At 39.7% G+C, this 19,872-nt stretch overlaps 1 protein-coding gene across 1 annotated transcript; it reads left to right on the plus strand.

Annotated features, from left to right (window-relative positions):
• Nucleotides 1-1,294: 1,294 nt before the first annotated feature.
• Nucleotides 1,295-15,723, plus strand: LOC311085807 (hydroperoxide isomerase ALOXE3-like). The gene is made up of 15 exons (XM_084118428.1): nucleotides 1,295-1,546; nucleotides 2,839-2,989; nucleotides 4,123-4,327; nucleotides 4,999-5,080; nucleotides 5,200-5,322; nucleotides 9,126-9,226; nucleotides 9,325-9,494; nucleotides 9,607-9,750; nucleotides 10,285-10,488; nucleotides 11,135-11,221; nucleotides 11,507-11,676; nucleotides 12,572-12,693; nucleotides 13,288-13,388; nucleotides 14,907-15,077; nucleotides 15,393-15,723. The coding sequence occupies exons 2-15, from the start codon at nucleotides 2,846-2,848 to the stop codon at nucleotides 15,570-15,572; spliced, it is 2,004 nt and encodes a 667-aa protein (XP_083974554.1). The 5' UTR covers nucleotides 1,295-1,546; nucleotides 2,839-2,845; the 3' UTR covers nucleotides 15,573-15,723.
• Nucleotides 15,724-19,872: the final 4,149 nt, after the last annotated feature.

Raw genomic sequence — 19,872 nt, forward strand, 5'->3', positions numbered from 1 at the left:
GCGCTGTGTTGCGTCGCTTGAGTGTGTTTATAACGTGGGTCTCACGATAGTTTCGGGTAACTAAACGGAGGTAATTGGCTAATACCCTAGACGGTCGCATTTACGCGTACACAATCAAAGATATATGGAAAATAGCAGATGGAAAATAGCTTTTGCTAACTCTGGTACAAAACATCTTTTCGTAAGATTAATGTATTTTGTACATTGTCCCTGACAAATAAACTAATAAAATAAATAAATAAATATTTGTACAGCCCCCTTGGTTCGAATACACTTGAATTAAAGTAGCGTTTTCTTCAGACAGAGGTCATGGCCACTAATACAGTTATATGCCAACCAATATTACATCTCTTATAGTACCTTTGGTTTGGTCATGCCATGGTTTCCCACGTAGACTTGACTAAAGTAATATTACATGAAACAGAGGTAAGACTGAACTTATTTAAGTTGGTCAAGCAGCATTTTGCTAGTTTTGCAAGTACACTTGAATTAATGCCAATATTAGCCAGAACTCTATAAAATCACAGTTGGCGTTCCCTATGCTCCACTCAAAACTCGAATCTAGCCCGTAAATAATCTGACGCAGATTTGCGGTAACATACGAATCCGTTTAATCTACTTGGGAAAATAATTTCCTAGTAATTTCAGAATAAAATAAAATGTAACAATTTATTATGTCAGGTAAATGTATCATGCCAATTACATAATCAGTTCAAAGATAATCAATACAATAACATCAAATGCTCAGAGATAAAGAGTAAAAGTAGTAACTGACTCAAGAAATACATAATGCTGAGTGTCTGAAAGAGTAAGTGAGACATTTTCACATGGAAATATTTGCTAACAATGGGAATTTGCATTCAGAGTTTACACCATTTGAGAGCAGGATGCTGTTTGCCTGGAAGACACACCCTCCTCCTTAAACAAGATGCATCTAAACTGCAGCAAGAGGAAGTCCAAAAAGCTCAGATATGTGAAACCCGAGGGGGAGAAGCTGACTATGGATGTATGACTGTTTTACCAAATGCTGTATTTTATTTATTTACATTTGCATTAATGCATTTGGCAGACACTTTAACCAAAGTGACTAACATTGCATTTCAAAGAACACATTTTTACATTCTTATCAATTATTGCTTTCCCTGGAAATCTAACCCATGACCTTGACATTGCAAGATCCAACGCTCTACTGTTTGATCAACAGAAGAGCTATTTACAATGCAAATGCTTCTTGCTTAGGGGAAAACCCTATGATTTCTGAAGAGTATAAATTGTGTGAGACGTACCAGTCTGTGGCAGAATCTCGTGGTGAAGACTATTCAATTTGTTTTATGTTGATTTTTATTCTGTACTCTCCATCGATTGTGGGGATTCGTAAACTCTTTGTAGATTCGTAAAAGTCTCAGAGTGATTTTCTTTTAAAACCTATTATCTGAACCTGGATAGTCAATCCCATCGAGCCTCAAGAGCACCCGGATCCAGACTGAGCTTGGCTCGGACTCCCCTTGGGAATTTCTAACCAGCGGACAGCACTCAAAACCTGAAGGTAATATCGAATCTTTTGATATGTAAAGGTTATGGAGATGTGTGATGGAAATCTTAGTCATTTAAGGGGACACGGGAATGTTTGAAAGTGGTTGTCTATCAGCGGATCCCTAATATATCCACTGATAAACCGATCCGCTGATAGAAGCCTGCTTTCAAACATTCTCATGTGTATCTGTGTAAGCACCCCGAAGTCTATCATAACCTATAGTTCAGTCTAGATTTTGTCAATGTAAGGCTGTGAAAATAAGTTATAAATTATTTATTAAAGGAACCGTATGTAAGAAATGTATTTCAATTAATCATAAAATGGCCCTGATATGTCACTAGACATTAAGAAATCATACACCGCTCTACAGTAATTTGAAAGTGATTGCAGTACCAGTTTTGGCCACAATCTTACATACGGTTCCTTTAAAGATTACGAAGTAAATACATAGACGTGCAAAGTGGATGAGCTTAAAGGGAGAACGCTGAGATTAATTGGAGCAGCAGCAATTTTTAATTAATAAATATATAAATATCTTTAAATTACAGAAACATCTGTCTGTCTGTGTATGTGTGTGTCTGTTAACCGCATATCTCTCGAACCGTTAGTCCGATGGATTTCAATCTCGACAAGTGTCTCGCTACGGGCACGAGTAAGTGCAGTGCCAAGTTTGACGTTGTTTGGATGAGAAATGCAAAAGATATCATTAAAAATACCAGTAAAGAAGCACTTAGAAGGTTGTGGTTTAAAAATAAACATTCTGACATTAACACTCTGTCAGCTACACTGTTTACTTCTGAATATTATATTTTATTCACAGCCATCATTTGTAGCAACTTATGCTGTTAAACCTATGCTATTCACCAACTAAACATATCCTTTTTTCAATGTGTTCACACAGTCTCTTTCACGGGCATCATTTGTAGTAGCCTATTCACAAACTGTTTTCTCAAGCGTAGCATTTTCTCAGAGTTCACTGTGTGCTTTCTACCATGCACAAATAAAAATGTCACTGAACTGTTGCTGTGTAATTGTAACAATGAGCACTCAAACACATCAAACCAACAATTACTAAAAACACACTCAAAAACTGATTTTGCACGGGCATTTTGAACTAGTATATATAAATTTAAAGGACAATATTTTGCTAAATAAATAATCTAGGTAATGTATTAAGTTTATACATATTTAAATATGATCGGGTTAGGGTTAGGACTCTCTCCCTCTCTGGACTTGGTGATATTCTTTGGTGGTCTCATTATGTCTGTATTTTCTCTTAAAAATCATTGTCCATTACTTTGCAGAACAGCCATGGTGATCTACACAGTAAAGGCGTACACAGGAAAGAGGCATTTGGCCAGCACCACTAGCCTTATCTACATCCAACTGCGCGGCACTGAGGCTGAGAGCGAGGAACAGAATCTAAATCCCATTCAGGGGTTTTGGCAAGGATCGGTAAGTGCACCCAATTAAACCAACATTAAGCAGTTTTGGACTAAAAACAAACAATTACATTTGATGGAAGAAAATTGAAAGAGTGAGTATAAAAGTTGTATTGAGTAATGATAAAATAAATGCATTTTTATTTACCTTAAAATTATCTTCCCATAAGTACAACAGCGTATTAGGGACATTGTAGGTAAAAAAATAAATAAAAAATAACATTGAGCTGGACGGGGGTGGGGGGTGGCTGGTGCTGGGGTAAAAGTATGGGAAAAAAACAGAATTTCCATGAAAAAATAACCCCATTGCTTCACTTTTAGACTGAACCTGCTCCTCAGCCCGTGTCACGAGGGCATCATCCAGAGCGCACCCAGGGCCAACAACTTTGACCCAATTCCTCAATGGATGAGGCTGAGGCAAGCTGTGAAAGGAAGAAACAGCCTATAGCCCAATCAATCTATCAACACTGTTTTGCCTGGGATGTTCAAGAATAATCCCTATCAATTTAATTTAGGCCTAATAGCCAGTCTTTTGTTGGCCAGGCACGTTTGACAGCCATATGCTCCATACTAGTTGCACTAGTCTTATTAGTGTATATATAGACGTAACATTCTGAAAAAAACCTCGGAATTAAAACTAGAATATTATAAAGTCACAAATTTGCAAGAACCCACATGCACACGTTAGTAGGAGGTGGAACATGGAACATATGACTGTCAAACGTGCTTGGCCAGTAATAAAGATAGCTAGCTATTACATTAAATTCATAGCGGTTTATCGTGGAAATCCAAAGCAAAGCTTGCCTCCGCCTCAAACATTGAGAAATAGGTCCTCACTGAACGTTGCCCCTGCGTGCTGTCTGGATGATGCCTTTGTGATGTGGGCTGTGGATCAAGTTCAGGTTGAATGTAAAGTGAAGCAATGTGGTTATATTACTGAACAGGAACATTTCAGTGTTTCATACTAGTTGCACTACTTGACACTGTTTTTCCAGAGTTTTTTCTTGCAAATTTGTGACTTTATAATCACAGAATATTCTGATTTTCATGGATATTCTGAGTTTCTTCTCTGAATTTTAACCCCCCCCTCCCCAAACTGCATATCTTTTTTTTTTTACCTACAATGGCCCTAATATGTCTGTGCAGGAGCGAGAATTTAAGATTCACTGTGAAGCGTCCCTAGGAGAGCTCATAGCTGTCAAGCTCCACTCCAAGCCGTTTATGGGTCTTCTTCACAACCGGTGGTTCTGCGATAAGATCTTGATCAATACGCCAGAAGGAGACGAGATTTTGTTCCCGTGCTACTGCTGGCTTGACTGTAAAGAGAGGCTCGTTTTAAGACCTGCTAAAGGTAGGCACTCCCATTTCAAGTCATGGCCAAAATTCACATTTACTGGTGTATTGAAAGTTCAGTGGTGATGTCTTGTACTTATACTGCATGTGCACACACACACAATCAATACTTTTTATATATTTTATTGCAGTGGGCTTGCTTAACTCACCCAGCTGCAACTTATATGCAAAACAGGTTTATGTGCATGCCCAAGACCCCTGAATACAAGATCAATTAGTTGGCAGTGGAAACCCATACTTGTGATAATGCCAAATAGTGGCTGATATATTAGCAACTTATATATTGGCACTAGTGAAACAAGTGTTCATATTTAGTGCATCCTATTTCAGTAATGGTCATGGTTTTACTATAATAATTTATGTGGGTGATATAACACAGACAGTTATTACAGCACAGCGTTTATACATTTTTATTGTTACTTCCTGCATATTTGTAATGCTTTGTGACTGGTCCACCAGCCAAGCATGCCTAGCTATGTAAGCTACACACACACTTTTCTATATTGCAGAAGAATTCCTTTAAGCAAACATTTGTGTCTTCATATGACGGAGGGCGGAGGGAGGTGTGTTTTTTTTACCAAAGCACATTTGTAATCAAATTAAAGTGTCTATGATAAAAAAAAAAATTTAAATGTATATTGTGAATTAATGTTGGCATTTGCATTTCAGCTTCACTTGTGTTCCAGGACACCAACCCAATAGCCCAAAGACAAAGGATGAGGCAGCTAAAGGAGCAACAAAAGTTATTTGGGTTTGTGGGCAGCACACTAATACAAGTCGAGTGTGACAACGAAGTGTCTGAATTATTATAATAAATTCAGTGAAATTAAATTCCTTCCGTTGAAGTACAGCTGAATATTCTACCCCCAGGTGGCGTGTCTATGCTAAGGGCACGCCTCAAGTTATCGATTGCGACTCTCCCCTCGCTCTGCCAGCTGAAGTCCAATTCTCTTACACAAAGGAAACAGAGTTTTACTCCAGTGCAGCAAAGCAGTAAGTGACCAAGTCATTTTTAATCCTCCTGCAGTGTTCATGTCTTTGTTACACGCTGTTCAGTGTTCACGGGTCTGCTGGACCCAATATTGGGTATTTTAGAACAACAGAACGATACGAATTTAGGGAAACAACTGAACAGGTGTCGACTCTATTTTAATTTCAATTACAAGCAATATGGACAGTAGGCCTATTCATGGTTAATCTTTGCCATATAGGCTTCCTCTTTCAGATCGCAGTTAATCAGTAGCATCAGCAGGTTCCCATCAGTGTAGTTTCACTCGACATGAAAATGAGGGAGAAGATAGATTCTCGTGCTTAAAATATATCACTGTTGCCAGTAATAAAGGCTCACTTGTCTGAGTGTTGGTGTAGTTTCGCACACTGCAGGGCATTTGTTTTTCATCAGATTAACAGTTTTTTTACCATGTTTGCCTTCTCACCTACGATTTACACATTTCTGTTGCATCCGGGTTCCATGGATCGAAGCACCACAGGAGAGATAAGTTATATTGGTGACGTAGAGGCAATGTCCGATTAGTATGCTTTATTCAAAAATGAACTGCAATAATTTTTCAAGGATTCGCCATGAATCAGCTAAAAGTTGGCTACCCAATGTAATCGTTACTCGAGAGACGCATTTAGAGAGTTCATAAGTAGTGATCCAACGACAGCAAGCTGAACCATTTCACCATTATTGTTAGGCACTTAGGGTTAGGGTTAGGGTTATTTTTTTTAGTTGTGTACTTACATTATCCCGGCTGTTTCCAACAACTTTCAAACCAGGAGAAATTTGTAATTTGTTTCTTTATTTCCGTTTTGTCGCTGTCAATGGCGTCATATCCGCGTTGTCCCTGGTTTCCGCCTCGTACTGCCATGGTAACCAGAGCTATGAACCAGAGCAGTCTGATAGTAACCAAAGCGACAGACGTGGACCACCGTAGTTCGCAATGTTTATTTGTACGCTGTTGTTGTTTCGTTCAAACATTATGGACCATGGCAAGCAGACTTTGGATAAAAAAGGAGAACTAAAACGAGGATCAATATCAGCGCGGTGTTTTCGAGATGCCGAGAGCTCCCATAGACAGTATATAAACGAGAGCTCCACGTCCGAGACTTCGACCACTCCTACATGTACTTTATTAAACAGGTGAGCACATTTACATAAAACTAATCAATGTTATGTAGTTCAACAATGATAAAATGTTAGAATATGATCTGTATGTTATTCTAATGTTGATCTAGCTTACTGCTAGTCTCATACAGACAAACTAACACATAAATGTCAACACATTCAGATGCAGTTTAGTGTGCTAGTGTAATGTTAGACCAAGTGAAACAGCGCTGCGTTACCTCACAAGTTTAATTTGTCTAATAAACTGACCTGTGAGTAGTAATTCTGCACTTGCTTGTAGTTCGGTAGAATGAAATGTCCATATTCCTTTTATATCCGCGGGACTCGCTGATAGCTGTCTCTTAGCAATCCCGAACTGCTTCATATCACAGTCATGATAAAAACATCGATGTATTCAGTCATCCATAAACATTATTAGATCGGTCGGCTTGACGTTGACGACAAGATCCATAATTCTTAGCAAATGTTGCGTCATCAAACTACGCCTTTGATATTGTAAAGAGGTTAGCGACCCCTAGTGGCTAAAGAAATTACATACTGTACGTTTAATAAAGGAGTCCAGACATTAGAAAAATATCAGCCTACACATGCGTTTTATATTTAAAGGGTAACTAAACCCCAGGTCAGAGTGTGACTCCACCCCATGGCAATATTTGAAAAATGCTAGAAAAGTGGGCAGACCCCAGCGGAGATAGAGGGGACGAACTGTGAGTGGGGGGGCGTGCACCCGAGACCTGCTGTCAGACTCTCTAAAATGGAGAGTGATTCACAGGGTCGCAAGACGACTTAAAGTACATGCATCTGATGAGTTTTATTTGAGTTGATGTCAATAGCGCGCGTTCTCTATAGGCATATTCATATTTTGAAAAAATCCAACAAAATGTGCCGGCGCGTTTGCCGACCCCAGAGGATTAACTTAGCCTAACCATAAATTGTGATTAAAATATATATGATCACTCACATCAAGACGCCGCTGCGGTGGTGGAGTCCATGCAGGAGGAGCAGCGTTTGGCACTGCGTCGCTTTTCAGCGTGAGCTGTGTGGAGAAGCCCATTTCCACCTCTATTGCGTTGGAAAAGCAATCCAGCACTCCATTTTAGTGCTGTTGCAACCAGCAACACTACACCTACGTACCCTCCTGCCCACTGTACTAAATACAGATAAATCTACGCTAGCTCATACCAAGGGCGTGGTGAGCTCGTTGGTTTAGGGTTTAGTTACCCTTTAATATGAGGGAAATAGGTTACACATAAGGTAGACGTGACACAAAAAATCTTTAACTTTTAGGTGGCAAATCTTATTTTTTTGTAATTCTGGGAATATCACTGCAAACCAAAGTACTACCCACCGGATACTCTCCACAGAACATAACATATTCATTTTATTTTATTTTTCATGTTCACATTTATGAGGAAAAAACAATGTTACGGACGTGAGTGCTCTAGAGCTGAAAGCGGCACTAAAAGACTGTTTAAAACTCTCACAGAGACCTCAAACAGAAAGCACAAAGCCTTTCTTTAAAATTAATTTTGTTTTGTATTAATTGTATCTTAATTTTAATCAATGTTTCATCAACCAATTGCCTGGATTTAATAAATAAGAAGAATATAGCAGACATAAACACGACACGGAGGGCGCCGGTGCATGAACTGGAGCTTGTCTCATAAATGAACCGAAACTCAGCATATAAGGTAGCCTTCTTGCCTGACAGACCTGATAAATATATCTATAGAAATGTCTTCTTTTGAACAGAACAATTCAAAATAAAAGAAAACAGACTGCAGCTTGTGTAATCCGTGTGAAATGTGCATTTCTCTCTGGCGCATTCACTACTGAGAAGATCGCGATCGTCGATTCAGCATCATCAACTTCATTTATGCAGGGCACTGACACAGAAAACACTTGTTTATTAATAAACAATTGAAAAGTCTCCTTGCTATATTTTACATATTCATAATCATTACTTTTGTCGGTTCTTTGTGACAGCTTTTAGGTGCTTTATTGGCAGCGCACCCTTACATGTTACATGAACGCGTCACCACCGCATCAGCACCGAAAGACAGGAGATTTTTTTCAATCCCTGTTTTGGCAGGGAAAAACTGATCAGAAAATGTAACGAAACATTGTAGAAATGTAGTGGAGTAGAAAGTATAATAATTGCTGCAAAATGTAACGAAGTAAAAGTCAAAAGCCTAAGCACTATTGATTCTACTTAAGTAAAGTACAGATAGGCTACGTGAAAAATTTACTTGAGTAACAAAGTATTTGTACTTTGTTACATTCCACCACTGCTGATTAACAGTAATGTAAATGCTAAATGTCCTAATACCTGTTGATACTACAACAATGCAAAGTATTATTCTCTTAACTTTGCAGTTTTTCAAATGTAAGACAATTTCTCAATTTTTTTGCACAAAACTCTCCAGAAAGTGCCATTTAATGGTTTATTTTTCAAAAACAATTCACGGGGGGCATACCCCCGGACCCCGCTAGGGAGATACCCCCCACATAACAAATCCCAATTTAACCCCTGACAGTAATGATGTAATATCTAATAATAACTGCAAAGATGCTCACAACTAAAGCTAGGATGGACCATAGGTAGAATACCAAGGCTAGTTACACTATTAATGTTTGCACTGTGTACCTGTGTATTCTTTGTGTGCAGGTTAGCTGCTCTGATGCTAACTGGATTAGCTAACAGCAGAAAATCGTGGGAAAGCATTCGCCAGCTGGAAGCAATCCGTTGTGAAAGAGTGAAAACCATTGGTACTCATCTTAAATGAATGAACTGTTTAAAATGTCTGTATTGCAAATAAAGTACAGTCTGTACTGTAGCATATGTTCTGACACAGCATGCTTTGCAGAATATTGTCAGGAGCACTGGGATGAGGACGAGTTCTTTGGCTACCAGTTTCTGAATGGCCTCAATCCCATGATGATCCAGCGCTGCTCAACTCTACCTGAGAATTTCCCCGTCACAGATGACATGGTCAAAGACTCCCTAAGAGGAACCAGCTTGGAGCAGGAGATGGAGGTACGCTACTTGCAAATGGCAATGATTTGGAATGACTGGGTCTGGTTTGCTTTGGTTTGGTCTCATTTCCTGGGTTTCTTCATTATTTGGTGTGATCTACCCCCATACCCAGAAAGGGAACATCTTCCTGTCTGACTATGAGATGTTGGACGGGCTGGTGGGGAATGTTGTCAGTGGCAGGCAGCAGTATCTCACGGCTCCCCTGGTCCTGCTGTACTGCAACCCTCATGGCATGATGCTGCCCATCGCCATTCAGGTGCGTATCTTGCATCCGGAGTGCAGCAATCCACAGGTTATGAATAAAACCTCGGCTCTTTGAGGGAGAACACAAGACATCACGCTGTATGGGACATCGCTCCTTGAGCATGTAGAGGGATTAGAATAGGCTTCAGCTGGGAAATGCTCAAGAAGCGATATCCCAGGGTGACATCGAAGTGCATTGACCTAAAAGAGAAGTACCTGAGGACCTAGGCATGAAATGTGTGTGTTTGGGGGTTATTAAATTAAATACAGATGAATAAATTTGACAGATGAGGTAAATAACCAAATTATTACAAAAAAACAAAGAAAAGGTGATATTTAATGTACAACTGATGAGTAGGCAAACATATCTGAATGATTAAACATTAAATAAATCTTTTTTTAAGATGTCAATATCTTTATAGAGTAATTTTGACAGATGCCGTGGAAATCCTTTCTCATTTTCTTAAATAAGAGAAAAATAATAACCCAGATTCCCTCAGAATCCATTGGTACCATTTTCACGGATGTTCAAATGTAATGTGCACAGTTAAGGCAAAAGCCCAGCAAAGACAACCCCATCTTCCTCCCAACGGATTCAAAGGCCGACTGGAGACTGGCCAAGATCTTCGTCCGAAACGCAGAGTTTGGCGTTCACGAGGTCAACTTTCACCTGCTGAGGACTCACCTGCTGGCGGAGGTGTTCACCGTGGCCACGCTGCGCAATCTTCCCTCTCCACACCCTCTCTACAAGGTACTGAATCTGTCACGCATTTGACGTGTAAATGGTGAGGGTTCATAGAAAAACAGGGGCAAGTTCCAGACATACCACAGAGAGAGAGAGAGAGAGAGAGAAAAAGAGAGAGAGAGAGAGAGAGAAAAAAAGAGAGAGAGAGAGAGAGAAAAAAAGAGAGAGAGAATGATAGCAAGTTAAATAATATACGTTACTTCTATACTATTTGACGGCAGGGGAGTTTTTCAGCTGTAGTCTGTGGTCACAGCTGTTTATTTGACCTCAGAGATGTGGCTTTGTGAAAAAGCCTGCCCTTCATTATTCGCCTTTTGGAGAGCGGGACTGACTCATCTATAGCCTGTGGACTCAGACTACACAAACCATTGGGTACATGAGGGGTCACTAATGTCTTACTCAAACCCATTCACCTCGCTGTAACAATTCTCACCCTATCAACAATTCTAACCCTAATGTAAAAATAACTGGAATGGAACATAGGGAGTCACCTACAAAAGCAGGCTTGCAGGTACAGGTACACACACGCAGGTGCAATAACACACACACTCACAGACAATAAATTAAAATTAATTCTTCATTCATATATTTTTATCTTCAAAGAATGTGAAGGCAGTGAATGCTAATCTCTTACATACTTTTCCTTCTGTAGCTCCTCTTTCCCCATATGCGATACACGCTCCAGATCAACATCATGGCCCGGAAGCAACTGATATCCAAGGATGGGGCCATTAGCATGGTAGGCATATGTCATGGTTAAAGAGCACTAAAGGTTCAGTTTTCAGTTATAATCTTAATACACTTTTTTTTGAATTCAGTTCACTATCCTATGTACCTGCAAACATATCTTGTAAGATTGGTAAAAAACAACAACAACAAAAAACCATAATGGCTCTTTAATGTTTTTTTATTGAAATTTTGGGGAAATTACTATGGGATTTGTGGTGACAGAACTTTGTTTTTTCAGTAGCTTTTGACCTAACTTTATGTCATGTCTTCTCTCCGTTAATTATACCACTCTTAGTATGCAGGAGTAGGTGGAAAGTCATTGGAAAAGTTGCTGAAGCGCGCTACTGCCTCCCTGACCTACAGCGCCCTCTGTCTTCCCGATAACATCTCTGAGAGAGGCCTGGACACTGTGCCCCAATACTACTACAGAGATGACGGGATGAGACTGTGGGATATCATCAACAAGTACGACTACCAGCGGAGTTTAGTCTAGTGTTTTATTGATGGGCATTATGATTTTCTCTCTCTCTCTCTCTCTCTCTCTCTCTCTCTCTCTCTCTGTGTGTGTGTGTTACATAATACAACCAGTTTTTAGGGCTGAACTAATACATTCTGTTGCACATTCTGATTCATATTTCAATAAATACAGTGTAAATTATACAGGTTCATGGGTTTATTAGTTAGTAAGCACATGCTGTACGTGTTCTGTGTTGTAAGTCGCTTTGAATAAATTACTGCTTAAGAATAGCCTGGGAAAACCCAGACTACTTCCGGCGAATTTTAATTCTCTCTCCAGGATAGTCTGGAGAAGAGCCCATTCAAACTCATTACTGTGCCGCTGAAATCGCGGCACCAATCAGAAACGTTTGGGGAGGGATTTACATGCAACGCATTCTCATCCTAGGGCGTCATAATACTGACGCTTTTGAAATTTCTTCAATATCCGACGCAAAGGGCACCCTTTAGCGTCAATATGTGACGCCGGTTGCCGCCGTGTAACATCACTCGTTCGAATCATAGACAGTATATAAACGAATCAGTTATCGCGTCTGTTTTGAGCGATTTAAACTTACCGTTTTCGTTAAAACCGGAGCAAAGAACAACACTCGAAGCATACGTCAACTCCTTCATCGATCTGATTGGTTTTAAGACTATCAAATTGCGCCCAGAGGAATTTGAGCTACGTCGGTTGGTGACGCCCCTTTGGAAATGATTTGTCTACATAGCTTCCCCAGACCCTATACTCAGTTTCAACTGAGAAGGGTCTGGTTTTAACCAGGCTAGCTTAAGAAAGAAATGCAAAGCAAATCTACAAAAAAAAGTAAACCTGGAAAACATCTGACTGTGAGTTTGCTTACAGGTTTGTTGCAGCTTTCTTGTCACTCTACTATCAACCTGATGAACACGTGCAGAAGGACACAGAGCTGCAGCGTTGGATCAGTGAGATATTCACCAATGGCTTCCTGGGAAGAGATTCCTCAGGTCTGTTATCAGTCCGTTATCAGGGCTGTTGCAGTTGAAGATGCTGCAAATGACATGTCACATGACCTGCGGTGCGCTTGCGGTATTCTGAAAAGTTGAGATTTTTTCATCTCGCTGCACCTGGGAAAAAATGAGCACGTCGCTTCAATTGACATAACGACCTACATTTGAATTAATGAACTCAAGCACGCAAAAGACGCAATATGTGAACGCCCCCTCGGTGAGCTACCTCCATTCAGGCCACGAGCTACTGGTAGCGCACGAGCGGCATGTTGGAGACCCCTGGTCTAGACTAATGCGTATTCATTTCCAACCGAATTGTTGCCATCTCAGAACATTTATTCCAACAAAGGTTTCCTTTCTTTCTTTTTTTGTGCTCTTTTGTAAACCCCACTGTAATCCACTCTTTCATGGCAAATAATTGAACCAGGTCAATAGTCAAAATAAGTCTGGTTTATGGTTCCACTCTCCATTTCAGTGTGTGTGTGTGTGTGTGCGTGTGTGTGTGTGTGTGTGTGTGTGTGTGTGCGTGCACATGTACAAACATCCTAAACTGAGTTCCTCACAGAAACAGCCTTTCATTCTTCTTCCCAGGAATACCGTCATCTTTTCAGACACTGAAAGAGCTTATCAAGTTTGTCACCATGGTGATCTTCACTGCATCAGCCCAACATGCCGCTGTAAACAGTGGACAGGTCAGTTAGTACAAGTCAATTCACTTCCAATCACACAGAGCCATTAAAGCTGCAGTCCGTGATCCTAATCTCATACTCTTTTTCTCTAATCCATCAAATTAATCCACACATTCATCTAGCTGTACATTCAGTGTCACATGTTCATGTGTCTTGATTCATGTGTATAGTTCTGTTCCAGTGTTTTGCGGTCTGTGTGTTAAGCCGAGCGCACACTGTGCGATTTTGGCCAAGATTTGGCTGTCTGAGACAAATTTACCAAAACCTAAAAGATTCCTCTGATCCTTGGCTAAAATCTGAAGTCTTTGATCGTTAGTTTGACATGTTCACCAACAGCCGACTAATGACCGTTGCGATCACATTTTACCTCAGGCAAAATTCTGACAGTATTAGAAGATCAAGCAACAATCGTAAAGGCCGGGTGCACAGTGTGCATTAGTTTACCCCTAATTTCCACCAACTGCGGAACGGCGGCGGATTCAATAGGTTTCCATTAAAGTCAATGTGTGTATTTTCGTTCTGACTCCGGCGATCCGCAGCCCTCTAGAGCAGATATGCAGAGCTTCTATTTCTCCGAAGAGCTCCGCAGCAATTCAGCACATATATCACACGATCATATGTGAATTCGCAAGATCTCGTGGGTCCTCGTGACCTCAGCTGTCAGTCATGGCCACAGCCGTTCCACAACAAATCCGGACCTGGTGTGTATTGAAGGACGGCGGAGCACGGAGCCGACACGCAGCCTGTCTTCCTCCATTCCTTGCCTGTGTTTCTCCTTGGTTACAGATTTGATTAGAGTCCTTAGTTCAGGTGTGTCTTGTTAAATAGTCTCATTAGTTCCTCTGTTTGTGGTGTACTTAAGCCCTGTTTAGTGCTGACCAGTTGTCAGTTGTAACATCTTGTTTAGTTGGTTGTTCCCATGCCTGAGATTCTGTTTTGTGAAGATTTGAGTTTGTTCTTGAAATTAAAGTTTAAGACTGCTGCACTTAGATCTGGTTTTATCTCTACTGCAACCTACAGTGACATTCAGTGTTCGAGCTCAAAAACCCTCTGTTGTTCTGGAAACAAACATAGTGGTTGGGACCGAGCTATATACAATCCCTGTTAATCAGACTCTGTTTTGTTATTAAATTACCTCAAGATGCTTCAACACTCTAGGGCAGCAGTTCTCAAAGTGTGGGGCCGCACGGAAAACAGACGTTACAATGGCTTTCAAGTGTGTGAATAGCGGTTGGCGCTCTGCCTTTATAAAGTGGCACCGAACGCCAATTCCACTGAATCATTCTTCTCAAAAGAAATCTGGTGAAGTCAACAGTCTAACAGTCCAAAAGTGTTTAAGGGGGGCATGACTAAAAAAGTTTGAGAACCACTGCCCTAGAGCAACTAGCCCAGGACGACAAGAAAAACCTGTCCATATCCACTTTCCATGGCCTAAGTAATGTGAATTATGTGCTCTTGTTATTCTTTATGAATATTTGGCTTCACAATATATCACATTTCTCACAAATTCTTTCCCCCCAGTATGACTTTGGCGGCTGGATGCCTAACTACCCCGCTGCCCTCCGAAAGCCCCCTCCCAAGGAGAAAGGCCAGACCACTGAGGACACGATCCTGGAGACCCTGCCTGATGTGAGCACCACGGTGAATGGGATGGCTGTCCTGAAACTCCTGAGCAAGGACTCCGCAGACCATGTGAGTTTTACACTATTAGGGCACATGTTAAAAGACAGCAATTCAATTTTGCTGTGAAAAATGTAATGGTGTTCTTGCGTATACCATCATATTACTCTGGATGACAATGGCTTACTTGCACTGCTTTCATTCCTCTAGTTTGCATTACCTGACTGTTACATTACAAAAGAGATTTAGCAAACTGTAAGCATAGTGTTGCAGTGGGCTCTTATAGAATATTAGTGTGCTGTCATACGCACTGTGTTAAACATTGTTATAAACATGTTTCTTATCAACATGTTATTTACGATTACAATCTTGATACCCTGTCCATAGTACCCTCTGGGACATTTCCCAGAAAACCTGTATGATGAAGAGGTCCATTGCAAGCTCATTGAAGATTTTCAAAAGGATCTGAGGGAGTTGTCAGATCTCATCGAGAAGCGGAACAAGACGTTGGAGCTTCCCTACACCTATCTAAGCCCCAAAAATGTGGACAACAGTGTAGCCATTTGAAAGGATACAGTAGTCCTTCTTAATACATTTGTCTTACTTTTGTCAAATATAAATACCATAGCAAAAATACCAAAATATCTGTCTCATTTGATAAATCAAAGTGAGTCATGGATGTTGCCTTTCAGAGAAAATAAACAACAATGTGAAAGGCATTGCTTAATGTGTGGTGCATTTTTTTTTAACTTGTGGGTTCTTGGATGTTTTTAGAGCTGTGGTGCCATCTATTGACATTAATCAGTACACTCCTGCAATATTAAACATTTTGTATGTAGGTCCTGCCAGTTAATAGGGAAAATAGAGACTCCAGAACTATACTTAACACTCGACTACGCCACCCGGAATACACCGGGAAATATCAGCCCTATACAGGGGCGCACACAGGTTTGTTACCAATGTGGGTGAGTAGAGATACAGGCAAGGGAGGGAGTAAAATGAGGTAACTTCATTAAAGTATACAAAAGATTAAAAGCGGTCAATACATTAATCTTACAAGGGCTCAATATTCACAAGTCACACAAAAAGAACAAAGAAAAAACAAAAACAAATGCACATGTGAAAAAAAAACAAAAAAACAAATACAAATACAAAAGAAAATTTAAAACAGGGACATGGACTGCTGTAGCCCTCAATTGCTACACCACACTTAACTACACAAACACACACACACACACACACACACACACTGGTGAGAATCAATCCAACCTATGAGGCACAGCACACAATGTGGAAATAATATAATATCAGCAGCATGTATGTAAAAGTTTGTAGTTTTGAGATAATGACATTTATGCGTGGTTTGTGAAAATACAAAAAAAAATTCTCACTGAAATAAGGCCATGAAACCCATACTGATTATTTCTTCACAAGACTTTTGAAAATTGTATCACGTAGCCTAGAATATTTGCTCTAAAACTATGTGAAAATCACCCTGATTGCTCATTCAGATAAGACAATATATTGATTTAAAATTTTTACGACGTGTTTTGTGTGAAAAAGCTTTATGCTGAGGTCATTAATATGTAAGCTTTTCACACCTGAGAAAGACAAAGACCCTCCCCTAACGGCCCTATTAGGAGCTATCAGGCCCTGTCATTCTGAGCAACCTTGCACAATACTGTAAATGAGGAGATTTAAAAAAGAATGGCTTTTAAATTGTTTGGATTTATTTACAACACAACATAGTCCAAAGATACACACAACAAATGCCAAAAAATATTGAAAACAATGATCCAAAGACAGAGACCTTTGTGCCATTCCTAAAAACATTGTACATACCTTTCATTTCCAAGGTGTTTGATTTTCACTTTACCATGTTCATGTTCACTGAAGTCCTCAGTGGCATCTGGGCCCTGAAAAAAAAAAGTGAACATACTGATATCAACAGAAAGGCCTGCATGATTTTGGGAATACATTTTTGATTTTTCTGGTTACAATTGCTTTTTAAAATTCACAGAATACACACACACACACACACACACACACACACACACACACACACACACAATTGTTTCCAACAATATATAATATAATGAACACCAGGTTTGTTGTGCCTTGTAGGCATAAGCTATGCGCAGTGCTGGATAAAATAATAATAACAATAACCTTATAGCAGTATAAATCTTCCAAAAGATTTCAGTAACAACTAACCTAGAGAAAAATATATTATTTATCATGTTACTTCAAATGTTTCCATTCGTTATGATGATATGAAATGAGATAATAGTAAAAACATGAAGCCGTTTGCTTTTCAAACGCGATCGCGCTGCAAAATATGATACATTCAAACGCGATTGCACTGCAAAATATGATACATTCAAACGCGATCGCGCTGCAAAATATGATACATTCAAACGTGATCGCGCTGCAAAAATGATACATTTAAACGCGATCGCGCTGCAAAACATGATACATTCAAACGCGATCGCGCTGCTAAATATGATACATTCAAGCGCGATCGCACTCAAATATAAAACATTATGGTTACCATATACATATCTACGTTTGAGCAGATATCCACAAACACAGTAACAGTAAACACGGGTCTAAATATTATAATATTCACCATATATCTAGCGACAGTTCAACTGCAATGTGAAATTTATGCAACAATAGCAAACTAATATGTAAGAATTTCTTACCTTACATCTTTCTTGTCTTCAAATCGCGTTCTTCTTCTTCTGATGTAAATCCAATGTAAGCTCAGGCGCGTCTAAAAGCAGAGACTTGTAAAGTGTTTTGGTGTTTTGTTTTTGAGGTAGGCCTAATGAGCGCAATCGCGTTCCATGTGGAGATTTGCATGTGAATATCTTTTGCACGAGTAGGCGTAGTAAATTAAAAAAAATAATGAGCAAGAAGCTGGACATCTTGTTGGTTTTATACAAATTACTTAAACAGAGAATATTTGTTTTCAGTTTGAATCCGATCATTTAAAAGTACACACTTAAATGTTTATAAAGGTATATGGCTCATAAATGTGTGACAAGTATTCGCTGAGTTTTGTTTCAGTTTATAGACGTGCTCAAGAAAAAAAAGTTCACCGCGACGGAGAGGCAGAACGCACACCCTGTTTATTTTCTTCATTTTACAAAAGCACAATGTTTTTATTTGATTGTAAGTGGACACATACAAAAGTAGAAATATCACAGATTCTTTTTTTATATTTCTTTTTTCTGTATGACCATAAATTACGGAGTAATTTAAGTTTATAGTGCTACAATGTGGAGAAAATCCAGCAAAACGCGTCCACGCGTTTGTCGACCTCAGAGGGTTAAAGCTGCAGTCGGCAAGTCTGGCAGATTGGGTCGACTTAGCCAAAATTTTGAATGTTTACAACTCTCACGCCCCTCCCCCACTACCAGCGATCAAGCACCCTCCCATCGAGGTCGTGCTCGTCAGTGCGTGTGTACCTGATTTTCTGTGAACGCGTCCGTCTCTTCAGCATCGATCAACATCATGGACTCGGAGGTAGGCTGCCCTGGCTAATCTATCCATAGATAGCAATAACCGAGGAATTGGAAGCTTGTTAGTAGATTTTCTCTCTGCCATCACGCTTCGTACAATCTTTGCCGACGGCAGCTTTAAGCAATGGCCCTGAACGGTGGTTTAATGTCAACATTGTGACAACGCTGTAACAACCTTCACCACACAACGTATTTATAGCAACCTTTTATTAGTGAGTTAGGAATAGAATTGGCCATGTTGGTAAAACGTTGTTAGAAGGTTGGGTACGTTGTGCCAATGTTCTGTGTTTGATGGGCATTAAATTCAAAACAGCATTTCAAATTGAAAAATACACTTTCTCTTTTCTTATATATGTAACTGATCATATTTACTTACAATTCGCTGAGGTATATTGTTGGTTTTGACTGTTTTAAGCCTATTTTGGCCACTTTAGAAAAAAACTTTTTTCCCCAGCACAGTCTATTTAAGGGGGCGCACATGGTGTGCGCTCACTCACACACACTTCACTTCGGAGAACGTGCTGAACACAGAGATCACTTTGCTGTATTACAGACCAAAGAAACACTATAAAAATATAATAAACATATACAAATATTACATACATTATAAAATACTCTCTTATTAATAAATATATATTATATTTTCTTTATCTTTTTTATATACAAGCCTGCCTGAAGAAGGCTTGTTTTGATCTTTTTATTTTTCTTAAATTTATTTTTCATTCACATTTTCATTTTCTCAGTGCACTTACAGGACAGATGTCTTTAGAGGTCGTGTGAGACAAAGAAACAGTCCACGAAATAGACTCAGACTCTCCAGTAATTCCCCAGTTTTCAATAGAAATATTTATTTACCGTTCAACCCAAATGCATGTTTCAGTGCAAGAGAAAGGGGAAGAGATTGAGTTAGAGCTACACACATGTATGACTGGAGAGATGGTCATAACATGCTTGAGTTCTCAAGCAGTTCTAGAGAGCCCAGGCCTGGTTCCTCTCATAGACTCGCTGCTTTCCACAAGGATCAGTTCAGACTGGTCAGAGGTCCAAACAGATCTCCCAGTGGTTTTGGTCATTGTGCAGTGGTCGCAGGCCCACACAGGCCTCCCACAAAAAATAGGAGGAAGCGAAACAAGAAAAAACAAGGGGGGAAACAACACAAGAGAACTCCATATTTTGACCACAATCTCCACGACCACGAAGAGCGAGAATATTTTTAATCATCATCCTCCTCCTTAACGACCACACCATTTATTATTTATTTATAACCTTTATTTTACCAGGAAAGAAGCACATTGAGACTAAGAATCTCTTTTACAAGAGCGTCCTGGCCAAGACTGACA

Source organism: Abramis brama, assembly GCF_963993115.1.
Source record: "Abramis brama genome assembly, chromosome: 6".
Lineage (NCBI taxonomy): Eukaryota > Metazoa > Chordata > Actinopteri > Cypriniformes > Leuciscidae > Abramis > Abramis brama.